Source organism: Geotrypetes seraphini, chromosome 4 (assembly GCF_902459505.1).
Source record: "Geotrypetes seraphini chromosome 4, aGeoSer1.1, whole genome shotgun sequence".
NCBI classification, from domain to species: domain Eukaryota; kingdom Metazoa; phylum Chordata; class Amphibia; order Gymnophiona; family Dermophiidae; genus Geotrypetes; species Geotrypetes seraphini.
The window spans coordinates 1,886,410-1,902,812 of NC_047087.1; the positions used below are offsets into that span (position 1 = coordinate 1,886,410).

Here is a 16,403-nt window from a genome sequence, read left to right on the forward strand (position 1 = left end):
TAACTCCATCTACCTAAGCCTAACAAAGAAAAGCCTTCTTAGACTTCAGCGGATTCAGAACACCACGGCTAAACTAATCTTTGCAAAAAGCAAATTCGACCACGTCTCCCCGCTTCTGTCTAAGCTTCACTGGCTCCCAGTAATCCTTAGAGTTCACTACAAATGCGCCTGCCTAACCTTCAAGTCTCTATACGGCATCCTTCTTCCCCTTTTTCCACTATCTTGGAACTGCTCGAATCCCAACATCACCAGATCTACTCAAAAATTTAAACTATCCTTCTCCTCTTTAAAAGGCATATCCCATGGAGGAAAATTAGGGACATCCCTCTTCTTCAGGATCACCGAACTCTGGAACAGCTTTACTATCCCGCTTCGGAGTCTGACCTCCCTCCAACTCTTCCGAAAACATTTAAAAACATGGCTTTTCTCTAAAATGTAATGACCTCTCCCTCTTCGATATACTAAGTCTCTCTAAACTTCTCTGTACCAAGTTCTTCTACTTTTCTTTGGAGTTATTTTCTAAATCAATTCCTGTAAACCGTGCCGAGCTCTACTTCTGTGGAGATGATGCGGTATACAAACTTAAGGTTTAGTTTAGTTTACTGGTCTGTAGTTGGAGAGATTTTCTAGGTCTTTTTCTTTATTCTTCGATATGGACTTGATAGAGAGTTTCCATTTAAGTGGAACTTGTCCAGACTGTAATAAGTTGTTGATGAGGCCCATAAGCTAGGAGAGTCCTGGGTGTTCAAGCCCTCTCATTGGATGAATTGAGCAGGTGTCGAGGAATAGTTGGCCTGGTTTCATTCTTCTCAATAGTTTCTTCACTTGGATTTCTGAAATGGATTCAAACTCTTCCATTTTTCTTAGAGGGAAAAAAAAAGAGATTTGAAGCAAAAGGCAAGCATATGACCTCGCCATGACCCTTCCACCTCGCCCCCCTAATTCCAAGGCCCGAAACTAATTATACTTTCCACCTTGAATCTCATGTATTGACATAATGTATCTTTATTTTAACCCACCTGCACCCCATGTACTGACAAAACGTATCTTTATTGTAACCCATGTATTGACTAAATGTATCTTTATGGTAACCCCCTGTATCCCTTACACTGACAAAATGCACCTTGATAGTAAACCACTTGTATTGTAACCCACTTGCATCCCATGTACTGACAAAATATATCTTTACTGTAACCCACTTGTATCCCATGTACTGACAAAATGAATCTTTAATGTAAACCACTTGCATTCCATGTACTGACTAAACGTATCTTTATTGTAAACCGTTTCTATCCCATGTACTGTCAAATGTATCTTTATTGTAAACCGCTTTTAACTTCACGGTATAGCGGTATATAAGAAATAAATTATTATTATTATTATATGTTTGCAGTACAGTGGTACCTCGGTTTGCAAGTAACCCAGTTTGCGAGTGTTTTGCAAGACGAGCAAAACACTCGGTAAACTTTTGACTCGCAAACCGAGCACTGCCCCGATCAATGAGCACTTACAGTCCAGGAAGCGCCGCTTCGGGGGATTCCTCTTCCGTCTTCCGGCCAGCCTTCTACATCGGGTGCCTTCCACAGGTTGGCAAACCTCTGTCTGGGCCTGCGCGGCCAGTTTACTGTCCCGCCTGCGCGTTGCGTGTGACGCGCACAGCGTCAATCATTGGCGTTGTGCGTGTTGTGTGCGGCGTGCAGGTGGGGCAGCGCTTGGCTGCTCGGGCTCGGGTGGGGGCTCTCCAGCATGCGGGGGCATCCGACATGGAGGGCTGGCCAGCGGATGGAGGAGGCATCCCTCTGAAGCGGCACTGCAGGGTTCTCCGGCGGCTGGCATCCCCCCCCCCCGAAGCGGCACTGTGGGGTTCTCCGGCGGCTGGCATCCCCCCATGAAGCGGCACTGTGGGGTTCTTCTTCAGATGACCGACGGAGGAGGCAGACGGAGGAGACGGCACTGCAGCACCTGGCACCCGACAGGTATAGACCCCGGGTTCTAGAATGAATCATTGCTGTTGCCACTATTTTCTATTTTTTGATAAACGAGCAGTTAACAGATTACAGTACACAGTACAAGTTGGTTTGTTTTTTTCTGGTACAAGTTTTTATCCTAACTCGACATACTAGGGATCTAATACCAATATCCATAATATACAGTTTACTGGTTAAATCTGTCACAGTTACAGTACAAAATTTTACAATGCAAGTTTTTATCCTAACGCAAAACATACCAAGGTTCTTGTATCAATATACATTTCTTTGCAATCCATTGGTCGTGGGAGTTAGGTGAACAGGTATGTTTTTGTTGCTTTCTTAAAGTTGAGGAGTCCTTCAAGAGATCTTATTTGCGAGGGCAGTCAATATGAAGTGAGTCAGTATGAAGTGGGAGTAGGAACGTTATTTGGCAGTTGAAGGGCACAACCAGGGGGCGTTTTAAAGCATATTTCATCCAGGGAGCAGAGGGATCTGTTCAGCATGTACAGAGGAAGCTTGGCCATCACGTAGTCTAGCGCCATATTGTGGAAGGATTTGAACGCTAGCACTAGGCCCTTGAAGACACAACATTTGGCTATGGCAGCCAGTGAGCTGATGATAGAGCCTGAGAGACTAGGTTGCGGGGATGGAGGTTCTTTAGAAGTCTGATTGCTGCATTTTGTACACGCTGGAGACTTCGTACGTTCTTTGCCGTGAGACTGTTGAATAGTACATTGCAGTAGTCCATGTGGGAGAGGACTAAAGTATAGAGTAGCTGGATGAAATCAGACTCAGAAAAATAGTTACTTATTTTTCGGAGTTATCGCAGGTAGTCAAATGAGGACAATACCATCTGAGAGATGTGGTTGGAGAGCGATAGGTTGGAGTGAAGGAGTATCCCTAGGATACGTGCTTGGTCTTTCACAGTTATGGTAGTTGAGTCCCAACGTAGAGAGGGCCAGATGTAGTTGCAGTGTTCTTTGCAAATCCTAAGGAGCATTTAGTTAAAATTTGTTGATGGACATCCAGTTTTTGATTTCTGAGAGGCAGTTCAGGAGTTTCGCGATCTGGGCATCACAGGTATAGGGTTTTTGTGGCGTTTCCGGCTTCGAGGATCTTTTTTCAGAGGTATTCTTTCTTTTCTTATCTTCTTAATATAGGTTCTGTTATTTTGAGCCAGGCTTTTCTAGTCTCGTCTTTATCCGATTTCCTCCATTTTCTTTTCACTCTTTTTAGTTTCATGATTTCATCTGAGAGGGTGAACCCATCTTTTCTTTTGTTAAGTTTATGTAATTTTAATGGGGCTACTTCCTCAAACTATAGTCCATAGTTTTACCCGTTCTGTGAGGTCTGTGTTTTCGGTTTTGATTTCTCTGAGGTGTCTCTCCAGTCTGTTTTTGAATTTGGTACTGTCTATGAAGCCTCTTTCAATTTTTGGTTTCACTTCAGAGGCTTCTGATTGATTTTTACTTTTTGGTTGTCTTATGCTAATGCTTACTAAAAAGTAATTAGTCCATAGCAATTTCACTGTGGAGGGATTGCAGTCATCTATATCCTCCTCTCAGCCAAACAATATATCTAAGGAATGTCCTTTTAGAGTGTGGATTTTTTTTCCCTTACAGTTTTGTGTAGGCCCAGTCCTTCCAGTTGTTGGACTATCCATTGGGCTTTTTGACACGTTGGATCATCTATGTGTAGCTTAAAGTTGCTGCAAACCTAGAATATGGAGAATTTTACGTTGGTTTCTACGATAAGTTTCAAAATGTTTTGCCATCCTTCTGTGTCTAGGTTGGGGATAATATATAGCACCATTATGCCCATTGTGTTTGTGTTCCCTATTCTCAGAAGTAAACATTCTGCTCCTGCTGGCTGAGTGGTTTTCATTTGCTGGAAACCCAGATTAGGATTATGTATTACTGCTAATCCCCTCCTCTCTTCCTTGTTCTATTCTAGAGCATATTTATTTATTTTTATACCGCCATACCCGGAAGTATGAAGCAGTTTACAACAATTGGATAAGATACAAGCAGTACAAGTTATATAAAAACAGCAATTAAAAGTCAGCAAAATACATAAATTATAAAACGCAATATAAAAGAATGCGGAGAATTTTACATAGCAAAATAAAGATATAAAAAAATGTTAAGGCCCTAGCCTATTATATAATTGAGTTTTTATCTGTTTTCTAAAATCCAGATAAGAAGAGGCTTCTAACACACACCGGATAAGCCAAATATTTAGTTTGGCTGCCTGAAAGGCAAAGATTCTTTCACAAAACCTTTTATAATGACAGAATTTAACTGAGGATAGGTGAACAGATGCAATCTTTGAGAACTCTTGTTTGTATAACTCAGATTAAAATGAGAGTTTAGGTAACTCGGAAGCATAACGAATGTTATTTTATAACAGAAGCAAGAGAACTTAAACAGAACTCTGGATTCAAATGGCAGCCAATGGAGTTTTTCATAGAAAGGGGTGATGTGTTCCCATTTCTTTAGGCCATAAATAAGGCGGACAGCCGTGTTCTGGATCACCCTTAATTTTCTAATAATTTTCTTGGGCGCACCTACATATATAATATTACAATAGTCGAGAATACTCAGGATAGAGGATTGGACTAGTAGGCGGAAAGAAACTTTGTCAAAATATTTGTTAATAGTACGGAGTTTCCAGAGCACTGCAATGCTTTTCTTAAACACTAAATTGGAATGCTTTTCTAGAAACATAGAAATAGACGGCAGATAAAGGCCACGGCCCATCTAGTCTGCCCACCTCAATGATCCTCCCCTACCTTTCTCTGTGAATAGATCCCACGTGTTTATCCCATTGGGCCTTAAAATCAGGCACGTTGCTGGCCTCAATAACCTGAAGTGGAAGACTATTCCAGCGATCAACCATCCTTTCAGTGAAAAAGAATTTCCTGGTGTCCCCGTGCAGTTTCCCGCCCCTGATTTTCCACGGATGCCCCCTTGTTGCCGCGGGACCCTTGAAAAAGAAGATATCTTTTTCCACCGCGATGCGGCCCGTGAGATACTTGAATGTCTCGATCATGTCACCCCTCTCTCTGCGTTTCTCGAGTGAGTATAGCTGTAATTTATCTAGCCGTTCCTCGTACGGGAGATCCTTGAGTCCCGAGACCATCCAGGTGGCCATTCTCTGGACCGACTCCAGTCTCAGCACATCCTTACGGTAATGCGGCCTCCAGAACTGCACACAGTATTCCAGGTGGGGCCTCACCATGGATCTATACAATGGCATAATGACTTCAGGCTTACGGCTGACGAAACTCCTGCGTATGCAACCTATGATTTGCCTTGCCTTGGATGAAGCTTGCTCCACTTGATTGGCAGTCTTCATGTTCTCACTGACGATCACCCCTAAGTCTCGTTCTGCTTCAGTTCTTGTTAGGATCTCACCATTAAGGGTGTAAGTCTTGCATGGATTTTGGCTGCCCAGGTGCATGACTCTACATTTTTTGGCATTGAAGCTGAGTTGCCAGGACCTAAACCAGCGCTCCAGTAGGAGTAGGTCGTGCATCATGTTGTCAGGCATTGAATTTATGTCTGTTGTGCTTTTGCCCACTACATTGCTTAGTTTGGCGTCATCGGCGAATAATGTTATTTTACCTTGCAGCCCTTCTGCTAAGTCTCTTATAAAGATGTTGAATAGGATCGGGCCCAGGACCGAGCCTTACGGCACTCCACTGATCACCTCCGTCATTTCGGAGGGGGTGCCATTCACCACTACCCTCTGAAGCCTAACTCCAAGCCAGTTCCCAACCCATTTCGTCAATGTGTTGCCCAATCCTATAGAACTCATCTTGCTCAGCAACCTGCGGTGTGGTATGCTATCGAATGCTTTACTGAAGTCCAGCTATACAATGTCTAGGGACTCCCCAACATCCAGCTTCCTCGTCACCCAGTCAAAGAAGCTGATCAGGTTGGATTGGCAGGATCTCCCCTTTGTAAATCCATGTTGATAGGGATCCCGTAAATTCTCCTCGTTCAGGATCGTATCCAATTGGCGTTTGATTAGATTTTCCATTAGTTTGCTCACTATTGATGTGAGACTCACCGGTCTGTAGTTTGCTGTCTCCATCTTGGAGCCTTTCTTGTGGAGTGGAATGACGTTACCCGTTTTCCAGTCCAACGGGACGTTACTCGTACTAAGGGAGAGATTGAAGAGCGCGGATAGCACACAACTCCCTGAGCACCCTGGGGTGTAGGTTGTCAGGCCCCATTGCCTTGTTAACCTTAAGCTTTAACAGCTCGCAGTAGACACCGCTGGGTGTAAACCCTTGTCTGTAGCTGAGGGCCGGGTCCCGGCACCTCGCGGGTGAAGACTGAGCAGAAGTATTCATTTAACAGTTGGGCTTTTTCCGAGTCCGTTTCTACATAGTCCCCGTCTGGTTTCCTAAGACGTACTATCCCGCCTGAGTTCTTGTTTCTGTCACTGATATACCTGAAGAAGGATTTATCTCCTTTCTGGATGTTTTTCGCTAGTGACTCCTCCATGCGGAATTTGGCCTCCCTAACTGCTGTTTTGACGGCTTTTGACTTGGCCAGATAGACTTCTCTAGAGTCTTGTTTCCCTGATTGTTTGTAAGAGATGAATGCTTTTTTCTTCTCCTTGATGAGGTCCGAAATCTCTGCAGAGAACCACTGTGGCTTATTGTTCCTTCGCCGTTTACTTACTGATTTAACATAGCGGTTTGTTGCTTCCTGTATGGTGGCTTTCAAAGTCGACCACATTTCTTCCACGTTATCAGTTTCTGCTTGGCTTTGTAGTGCCTGGTGAATGAAGTCTCCCATATCTTTGAAGTTTGTGTCCTTGAATTTGAGGACCTTGGTCAGTGTGGTAGATTTAGTGAAACCTTTCCTGAGATTGAACCATACCATGTTGTGGTCACTGGAGGCCAATGTGTCGCCCACCGAGACCTCAATGACACTTTCTCCATTGGTAAGTATCAGGTCCAGTATTGCCTGATCCCTTGTTGGTTCCAACACCAGTTGCCTGAGTCTTGCTCCCTTCATAGAGTTTAATAGCCTCCTGCTGCTGCCTGAAGCAGAGGAAAGCGTGTCCCAATCCACATCAGGCATGTTGAAGTCACCTAACAATACTGTGTCCCCATGCAAGGTGATATTCTCTATATCTCTGATTAATTCCATATCTAGGACATCCTGTTGTCTTGGGGGTCTGTATATTATGCCAAGATACAGGCATTTGTCCTTCCCTCTGGCCAAATTTACCCAAAGGGATTCCCCAGTGTACTGGACATCTGTGATTCTGGTGACCTTAAAGTCATCTTTAGTATATAATGCTACACCTCCTCCCATTTTGCCCTCCCTGTCCCAGCGAAGCAAGTTGTAACCCGGTATGATCATGTCCCATCCGTGGGAGTCCGTGAGCCAGGTCTCAGATATCGCCACCACATCCAGGTTGGCATTCCTCATTTCTGTTTCTAATTCCAGGATCTTGTTTCCCAGACTGTGGGTGTTTACGTACATAGCCCTCCATGTTGTATGTTTGTTACGTCTCAGTGGGGATGTTCCCGCTTGAGCTACTTGGACACCTTTAGCATTATTCGCATTTCCCTAGACCCAGAGCTACAACGTGCACCTATCCTGGACTCCCTAGACCCAGAACTACAGTGTGTTCCTATCCCAGACTCGGAAATGTATGTACCTTGTGGGGGTATTCCCGCTTGGGCTACTTGAACTCCTTTAGTACAATTTGCAATGTGTGTTCTCTTGCTGGACCCAGAATTACAATGTGTATTCCCTCTAGACCCAGAATTACAATGTGAGAGATTTGTCTAAAGTTACTCCTAGTATTTTTAGAGGTTGTTCAATATTATAATTCATCCCATTTATATGTATCATGGTTGCCATGATTTTATCATTAGGGGCTGCTAAAAAGAATTTGGTCTTTTCTTTATTTAATTTTAGTCTATAAGCAGACATCCAGAGTTCCACCTGATTTAAAATGATTGATAGAGAATTTATAAGCTCAGATGTAAGGGAGCTTAGTGGGATAACAATAGTGATGTCATCTGCATAAATGAAGAATTTAAGCTTTAAACTCTGCAAAAGATTACCCAGTGAAACAAGATAGATGTTAAACAGGGTAGGGGACAAAGGGGAGCCCTGAGGTACTCCACACGGGTTGGCCCAACCATAAGAAAGCTTATCATCCTTTAACACCTTGTAAGATCTTTTTCCCAGGAATTCTCAAAACCAATTCAGGACATTGCCTGAGATTCTGATGGATTCTAAACAGTACAAAAGGATAGAATGATCCACCAGATCAAATGCACTGCTTAGGTCAAGTTGCAGAATCATGGCACTTGAACCTAAGCTAAAAATTGAATGCAAGTGATCAATTGGTGAAGCTATGACTGTTTCCGTACTGTAACCTGCCCAAAAACCAGATTGGTTGTCGTGAAGAATATTATATTTCTCCAGATAGATAGTAAGTTCAATGTTTACTAACCCTTCCAGTATTTTGGTGGCCAAGGGGATACTGGCGATAGGTCTAAAATTGGATACTATATTAGAGGGTTCTTTAGCATTTTTTATGATTGGTGTGATCATAATATGACCTTGTTCCACTGGGAATTTTCCTAAGGATAATAACAAATTAATCCAGATTAGCAACTTGGCCTTGAAAGTGACTGGAGCACTTCTCATGACATTTGGCGGACAGGTATCCAGTCTACAATAAGATTTGACATATTTATTGTACAATTTGTTAAATAATTGCCAGTCAATAGCTGTAAACTTGCTCCAACACAAATCAGTTCTAGGAGCATCAGAGTCCTGCAAACTAGAATAACACCAATAAGGCTTTGCAGGCTCAGTTAATGAAGATCTTAATTTTTGTATTTTGAGGTTAAAAAAGTCTGCCAGACTGTTCGCAGATAAAGTAAATTCTTCATCATATGGTAGGCTGGTGGGCTCGCCTGCTCCAAAGGGCTTTAAACTAGGTGAGTTGGGGGAGGGTACCCACTCTCATCCTGATGTGGTAAGTAACCATCCCGGTATGGTAAGTAACCACTCCATTACTGAGTGTGAGGTAAGTACTTTCGTTGCAGATAGTACTGCAGGGGATAAACTAACTCAAAAGGGACAAAATAACTCAAACGGGGAAATAAGGGTCACACTAAATCAAACAGGAAAATCTCCACACAGACTGGGCAAACACGAAGTATGGAAGGCTATGTACCTTAATGCCCACAGTTTAGGCAATAAAATTCTGGAATTGAGACGGAAATGAGGAGCACTGACTTAGATGTGGTGGCAATATCTGAAACCTGGTTCTCGGATTCCCATGGATGGGATGTGGCTATACCAGGATATAATTTACTCCGCCGAGACAGAGAAGGCAAAAACGAAGGAGGGGTAGCGCTATATATCAAGGAGGAAATCAAAGTTACCAGAATCACAGATGTCAAGTATACAGGGGAGTCCCTCTGGGTGAACCTTGCCAGGGGAAGTGGCAAATGCCTATATCTGGGCATTGTATACAGACCTCCTAAACAACAGGATGACATAGACAAAGAATTAATCGAAGACATCGAGACCATCACTCTGCGTGGAGACACTGTACTGTTAGGGGACTTCAACATGCCAGATGTAAACTGGAACAAATTTCAGCTACGACCACAGCAGCAGAAGGTTACTAACCTCTATACGGGGAGCACAACTCAAACAAATGGTACTTGAGCCCACCAGAGATCAGGCAATTCTGGACCTGATACTCACCAATGGAGATAGTGTCACAGAGGTTTCGGTAGGTGATGTGTTGGCCTCCAGCGACCATAACATGGTGTGGTTTCATTTCAGGAAAGGAACCACTAGGTCGAACACATCAACAAAGGTTCTTAAATTTAAGGGCACTAACTTCAAGAGCAAGGGAGATTGTCTATGAGGCGCTGCAAAACCAGGACACAACAGATAATGTGGAGGTAATGTGGTCAGTTCTGAAATCTACCCTACAGGAAACAACCAATCTCTATATAAAAACCGTGAGTAAATGAAGGAGAAATAACAAACCCCAGTGGTTCTCTGCGGAGATCTTGGAACTCGTAAAACAGAAGAAAAAAGCATTTGTATCCTACAAACAATCACAACGACTAAAAGTCAAAGAAGCCTATCTAGTGAAATCTAGAACTGTCACAACAGCAGTCAGAACACGCCAAACTCCGGATGGAAGAAAAGTTAGCTATGAATATTAAAAAAGGGGATAAATCCTTTTTCAGGTATGTTAATGATAGAAAGAGGAATACAGACGGGATAGTGCGCCTAAGGAAACCCGATGGTACCTATGCAGAATCGGACTCCGATAAAGCCAAACTACTAAATAAATACTTCTGCTCAGTCTTTACCTGTGAGGCGCTGGGATCCGGTCCACAGCTGCAAATAAGGGAGAGCTCAGAAGACCCATTCAGGAATTTTGAATTTACTACCAGCAGCATCTACCAAGAATTATCAAGGCTCAAAGTGAACAAAGCCATGGGACCAGATAAATTGCACCCCAGAGTGCTTAGGGAATTGAGAGTTGTCCTGGCAAAACCGTTAGCCACATTCTTCAATCTTTCCCTGAGCACGGGAAAAGTTCCATTAGACTGGAAAACAGCTAACGTCATTCCGCTTCACAAAAAGGGATGCAGGTCAGAGACTGCAAATTATAGGCCGGTAAGTCTTAAATCAATAGTGTGTAAACTTATGGAAACGTTGATTAAACACAAATTAGATATGGTTCTGGACGATGAAAGGCTAAGGGATCCCCACCAGCATGGATTTACAAAGGGAAGGTCCTGCAAATCCAATCTAATCAGCTTCTTTGACTGGGTAACAAAAAAACTAGATAAGAGAAAGTCCCTGGATGTAGTGTATCTGGACTTCAGTAAGGCTTTAGATAGTGTCCCACACCGTAGATTATTGAACAAGATGAGCTCGCTGGGACTAGAAGAAACATTAACTGCATGGGTTAAAGACTGGCTTAGTGGCAGGCTTCAAAGGGTGGTGGTAAATGGTACTCCCTCCGAAATGTCGGAGGTGTTCAGTGGAGTACCGCAAGGCTCGGTCTTGGGACCAATCCTATTTAATATCTTCGTATGAGATCTGCCTCAGGGACTTCAGGGTAAAATTGCATTATTTGCCGATGACACTAAATTATGCAATGTAGTGGGCGGAGGTACTGTACCCGACACTATGACACAGGACCTACTTTTACTGGAGCAATGGTCTACTATTTGGCAGCTGAGCTTTAATGCCAAGAGGTGTAAAGTTATGCACCTTGGTAGCGGAAACCCTTGCAGAACCTACACTCTGAACAGTGAGACCTTAACTAGAACTGTTACAGAACGGGACCTGGGAGTAATCATTAGTGAAGATATGAAGGCTGCCAATCAAGTGGAGAAAGCTTCATCCAAGGCTAGACAAATGCTGGGTTGCATCCGGAGAAGTTTCGTCAGCCAAAAGCCCGAAGCGGTAATGCCGCTTTACAGGTCCATGGTGAGACCACATCTGGAATACTGTGTTCAATTTTGGAGGCCACATTATCAAAAGGATGTGCTGAGAATAGAGTTGGTTCAAAGATTAGCCACTAGGATGGTCTCAGGACTCAAGGATCTCCCATATGAAGAACGTCTAGGTAAGTTGCAGCTATACTCTCTTGAGGAACGCAGAGAGAGGAACATGATAGAGACGTTCAAATATGTTACTGGCCGTATGGAGGTGGAAGAAGACATCTTTTTCCTTACAGGACCTACGGCGACAAGAGGGCATCCGCTAAAAATCAGGGGTGGGAGATTTCATGGTGACATTAGGAAGTATTTCTTCACCGAAAGGATGGTTGATCATTGGAATGATCTTCCACTTCAGGTAGTAGAGGCCAACAACGTGCTCGATTTTAAGAATAAATGGGATAAACATGTGGGCTCATTTCGAGGAAGTGCTTAGGGGGTGGGTTATTCGAGTGGGCAGACTTGTTGGATTGACGGCCCTTTCCTGCCGTCATATCCTATGTTTCTATTGTTATCTGTGAGCCAGGTTATGCTATTACCAGGAAATCCAGATTGTGTTTCCCTATTAGGTATGTGGTCTTGTTCATGGATCTTGTGTTTAGTAGGCCTCCTCTCCATTATGTGTTTTGCTATTTGCCTTCTGGTTGGTGCATGTTTGTTGTCTGGTCTTTTTGTATTTTTCTGTGTTGCCCGTCTTTTCCCTGGTAGTGTTGATCCTACTAAGCCCTTACCAAAACACATTCTTTGTTTTCTGAGATTATCCTAATGCCCCTCCTTTACTGCTATACCAGTATATGAGCAATGGTAAGGCTAGCATACACGCATACGGGCGGTGTCAAGGATGGGTATGCTTGCAGTGGCTGAGGCTAGCATACAAGTAATATACAGACAGTAACAAGGCTAGCATACAAGCATATAAACAATGACAAGGCTACCTTACAAGCAAATGAACAATGACAAGGCTAGCTTACAAGCATATGAACAATTACAAGGCTGGTTCATATTGAATAGTGAATATCACCTAACAGCTGCTTTTATAGTCCCGAGTATTTAAGCAACTATATACCTGTTGCGATTTGACCCTCAAAGCCCAAAATACATATTGCTGAATTGATTCTGTGCTTTTGCAGTAGTTTGTAATCATTTTGGTTTTGTATTTGAAAGCCTCTTCTATGGTTTAGTCTCTGATTTGCAAGTGCTAGTTGAAGCTGAGACCTTTCCCCCAAAGCAGTCCTCTTCTTCTCAACAATTCAATCCAGATGACCCAAGTGAAACTGCTTCCCTTTCTGCTAGCCTACACCTCCCACACATGGCCATACCCCACAAAGAAAAAGGAGTGTACTTACAGTGTACTTTATTTGGATTTGTCTGTTTACGTCTGGACATCTTCTGCCCTCCAAGCCCAGTTTGCCTCCCCAAAGGCCAAGCAGATTCTTCTGTCACAACCAGCACAAAAACTGCTGCCTAATCACAAACAGCTCATCATTGCATAACCAACTAGAAAAAAAAAGAAAAAACGGCCATGTAAAGTCCTGAAGCAGATAGTTTTCAATCTGTTGCTTACAATACTGACTGAATGCTACCTCTTTCTTTTTGAAGATGACAACTGTCAACACCACAAAACCACAATTGGACAACCCCAAAGTGGCTACAAATACCTCACCTCCCCCCAAACATAAAAAATCTGAAAAATTTAGAGGTAGAAACCAACAAAAAACCTAAACCAGTAGCTCCAGGGTGACAACCAGACAGACATAAGAACACCTCTTCCAACCAAATCCACTCGCTTTCCTCAAAATAGATGAGAATTATTCTCTCACAGTCCCAACTCAAATCATAGCAATACAGTACATGATGGCATATAAAGACCTATCTAATCTGCCCAATAAGGTCAATAAAGTCAGTAATCTGATGGTTGGGGGGATTGTGTTTCTAATTTGGGTAGGAAGTGTGAGTAGGAGTAATCTGATGATTGGGGGGATTGTGTTTCTAATTTGGGTAGGAAGTGTGAGTAGGAGTAATCTGATGGTTGGTGGGATTGTGTTTCTAATTTGGGTAGGAAGTGTGAGTAGGAGTTGAGGAATAGTGGCTCGTGGCCAGTGGGGGACGATTTCTATGGGACGGTAATGGAATGGACGTCAGGTCATGATAGTGCAGTATTTTGTGGAATTTTTTTACAAAAACGCCTGCTTCTCATATGATTCTGGGTAACTAGTTAGATACAAGCATATGTGTTAGTTAAGGCCACGTCCAATAGAAGCGTACAAAAAGTTGGTGAATAAAAATCTGAATATGGATGTAGCCAAGGCCAGAAAAACATACTACAGATTAATATTAAGGAAAAGCATAATAATATTCTTTTTATGTACTTTGCTATTAAGCTACATCATAGAGGAAATCAGGATATACATGAACTCCATCTCTGTTTTTCTGTGTCTTCTGCTTGGCTTTACTCCATTTTGTGTTCAGCCTATATCCCTAGTCTTTGTTCAGGTTTTTGCCCGCCTTGAGCTTCCCTCGTGGTCTAATTGATACCAGATGGGCTTGAGCTGGGTATACTGGGCATAATAGAGAAAGTTTTCTTGCATTAAATATGAATGAAGGGGCCCCGACCGAACGGACGAATGGATATATGAAAGATATATATGAAAGAATTTGTACTTAAAGTGAAATGTTTTATATAAGGAACACTAAGGAAAAATCCTAAAGTAATATCTGGAAATAATTAGAGTCAGAAACTGCTGTACCAGTTTCCAGCATAGGAAGACTTCTGAATCTGTGTGTAAGTGTAACATGAAGCTGTCAGGTTTCAGGGAGAGGGGGAAACAGCCCCTCCTTCTCCTTGACTGTGCTGACAGGGAGAGCCGAGAATTTCTCAGCACTTTTTAACAAATGCAGGTTCTCTTAATATACTTTTTTTTAAAAGAACAAAAAGAATATTGGATATGTTATAAAATGTTAATAAGAACATAAGCAGTGCCTCCGCCGGGTCAGACCACAGGTCCATCAGTCCAGCAGTTCGCTCCCGCAACGGCCCAAAACAGGTCAAGACCTGTCTGAATCATCAGAAGGGGCTCCCTTGCCACCTTGGTTTCCCATTTAAGTCCTGCCTTCCTATCGAAGTCCTAGCCCTCCGGTCTTGCACATGCACGACCAGGTTAGTTTATACTCATTACCTGATTTACTTCCTATACTTGTGTTACATCCCAGCTCCTCCCTCAGTATCCCACGATCCCTTTATCCCTCAGGAATCCATCCAATCCCTGTTTGAATCCTTGTACCGTATTCTGCCTGATCACTTCCTCCGGTAGCGCATTCCAAGTGTCCACGACCCTTTGGGTGAAAAAAAACTTCCTTGCATTTGTTTTGAACCTGTCTCCCTTCAGTTTCTCAGAATGCCCCCTCGTATTTGCTGTCCCCTTCAGTCTGAAGAATCTGTCCCTATCCACCTTCTCTATGCCCCTCATGATCTTGAAGGTCTCTATCATATCTCCCCTGAGCCTCCTTTTCTCCAGAGAGAAGAGCCCCAGCCTATCCAGCCTCTCGGCGTATAATGTATATTCATATATTAATGTATATTCAAGGATGACTGTAAACAAAACAAATATGATTTCTGAAACTTTTAAACATGTAAAGGAATTTTCTTTGCCAAATTTAAGTACAACCTCTGTTAGTGGATTGGCTGACAGCCAATAATGTCAAACTGGACTGAAGGTATATATTGGGGAGCTTCGAAGTATCGGGTTGAGATCGTTATCAGAAGGCCAGCATTTTGGCAACTATAACGACCTCCTGCTAACGCAACTAGCCTTTTGAGTTCCATAATGGAAAAAGAAAAGCAATAAATAATTATTTTGGTAAACTATTTTGCGTTATGCGTCATTTCCATGTTTTTGTTATTTTGCACACCTTGAGTGAAAGCTAGCAGTTTAATTGGCAATTGCAGCTTTATGAGTGCGCTGGTCTCATTATCCATGCTCAGAGTGTTTGCAGGTGTGTACGCTTCCGAGATCTAGCGAGCAGAGCCAGTCATTATGGTAAGAGGGTTCTCAGAGAGACCATGCAAAACTTTTCTTTCACTAAGTACTGTATTTGTTGAAAGTGTGAAGGTCCGAAATTGGACAGAGATCCCTGTTTTTTTCGGTATCAGGAAATACTTAGAAGTAGAGCCCTCAGCCTCTCTCCTGCATAGGAACTTGTTTTATTGCATTGAGATGGAGAAGGGTTTTCTGGAGGGAGTTGAAAAAAAAAAGACTCTTTTGGAGGGTGGTTCAAAGGCTTTCGTAGTAAGTGTAGGGCATAACCCTGATCCATCACCTGGAGAACCCATGAGTCCAATGTTATGAGGGTCCAGCAATGGCAAAAGTGGTGGTTTCTGCCTCCTATGGGAAGAACCGGAGGGAGAAAGAGGGAGATGTTGGCAATGCTCTATAGAATAGAGTTTAAAAGAGTGTTGTTGTTTGCACGTAGTTGAGACTGATAGTGCTGCCCGATTCAGGGGAAAAAATTGATTTGATTCAGCCTATTGAATTGGTTTTTCGATTTGATTTTCCTGCCCAATTGGGTGTTTTGTTTTTTTTCAAACATCCTGGTGGGTTTATTTTAGAGCCTCATCACCCCCTTTGCCTTCTCCTAACCACACTGGTGCTGTGGTGTAAACAAAATAAACAAACAAAAAAGACTTCTTCTCTCTGTTAAATCCTAGCTCACGTTTGTGGTCTAACAACAGCTCTGGCAGGATACATATTTCAAATCTGACATATTGTAATCACAAAACAGAAAATAAAATTAGTTTTTCTACCTTTTGTTGTCTGGTTATTATTCAAATCTTGTTGGTCCCAGGCTCTGGTTGTCTTCTGATAACTTGCTTGCTCCTTCTTTCTTCTTTCTCCGTGCTAACCATC

At 42.8% G+C, this 16,403-nt stretch overlaps 1 protein-coding gene across 2 annotated transcripts in view; it reads right to left on the bottom strand.

The window, feature by feature from the left end:
- The window catches only part of ZNF821 (zinc finger protein 821), a 232,290-nt gene that overhangs the window by 146,585 nt on the left and 69,302 nt on the right, over positions 1-16,403 (bottom strand). For both annotated transcript variants that reach the window (XM_033943375.1, XM_033943374.1), the window contains exon 4: positions 12,846-12,996. In XM_033943375.1, the coding sequence (XP_033799266.1) occupies positions 12,846-12,885 (40 nt within the window). In that variant the 5' untranslated portion in view covers positions 12,886-12,996. The remainder of the gene's footprint in view (positions 1-12,845; positions 12,997-16,403) is intronic.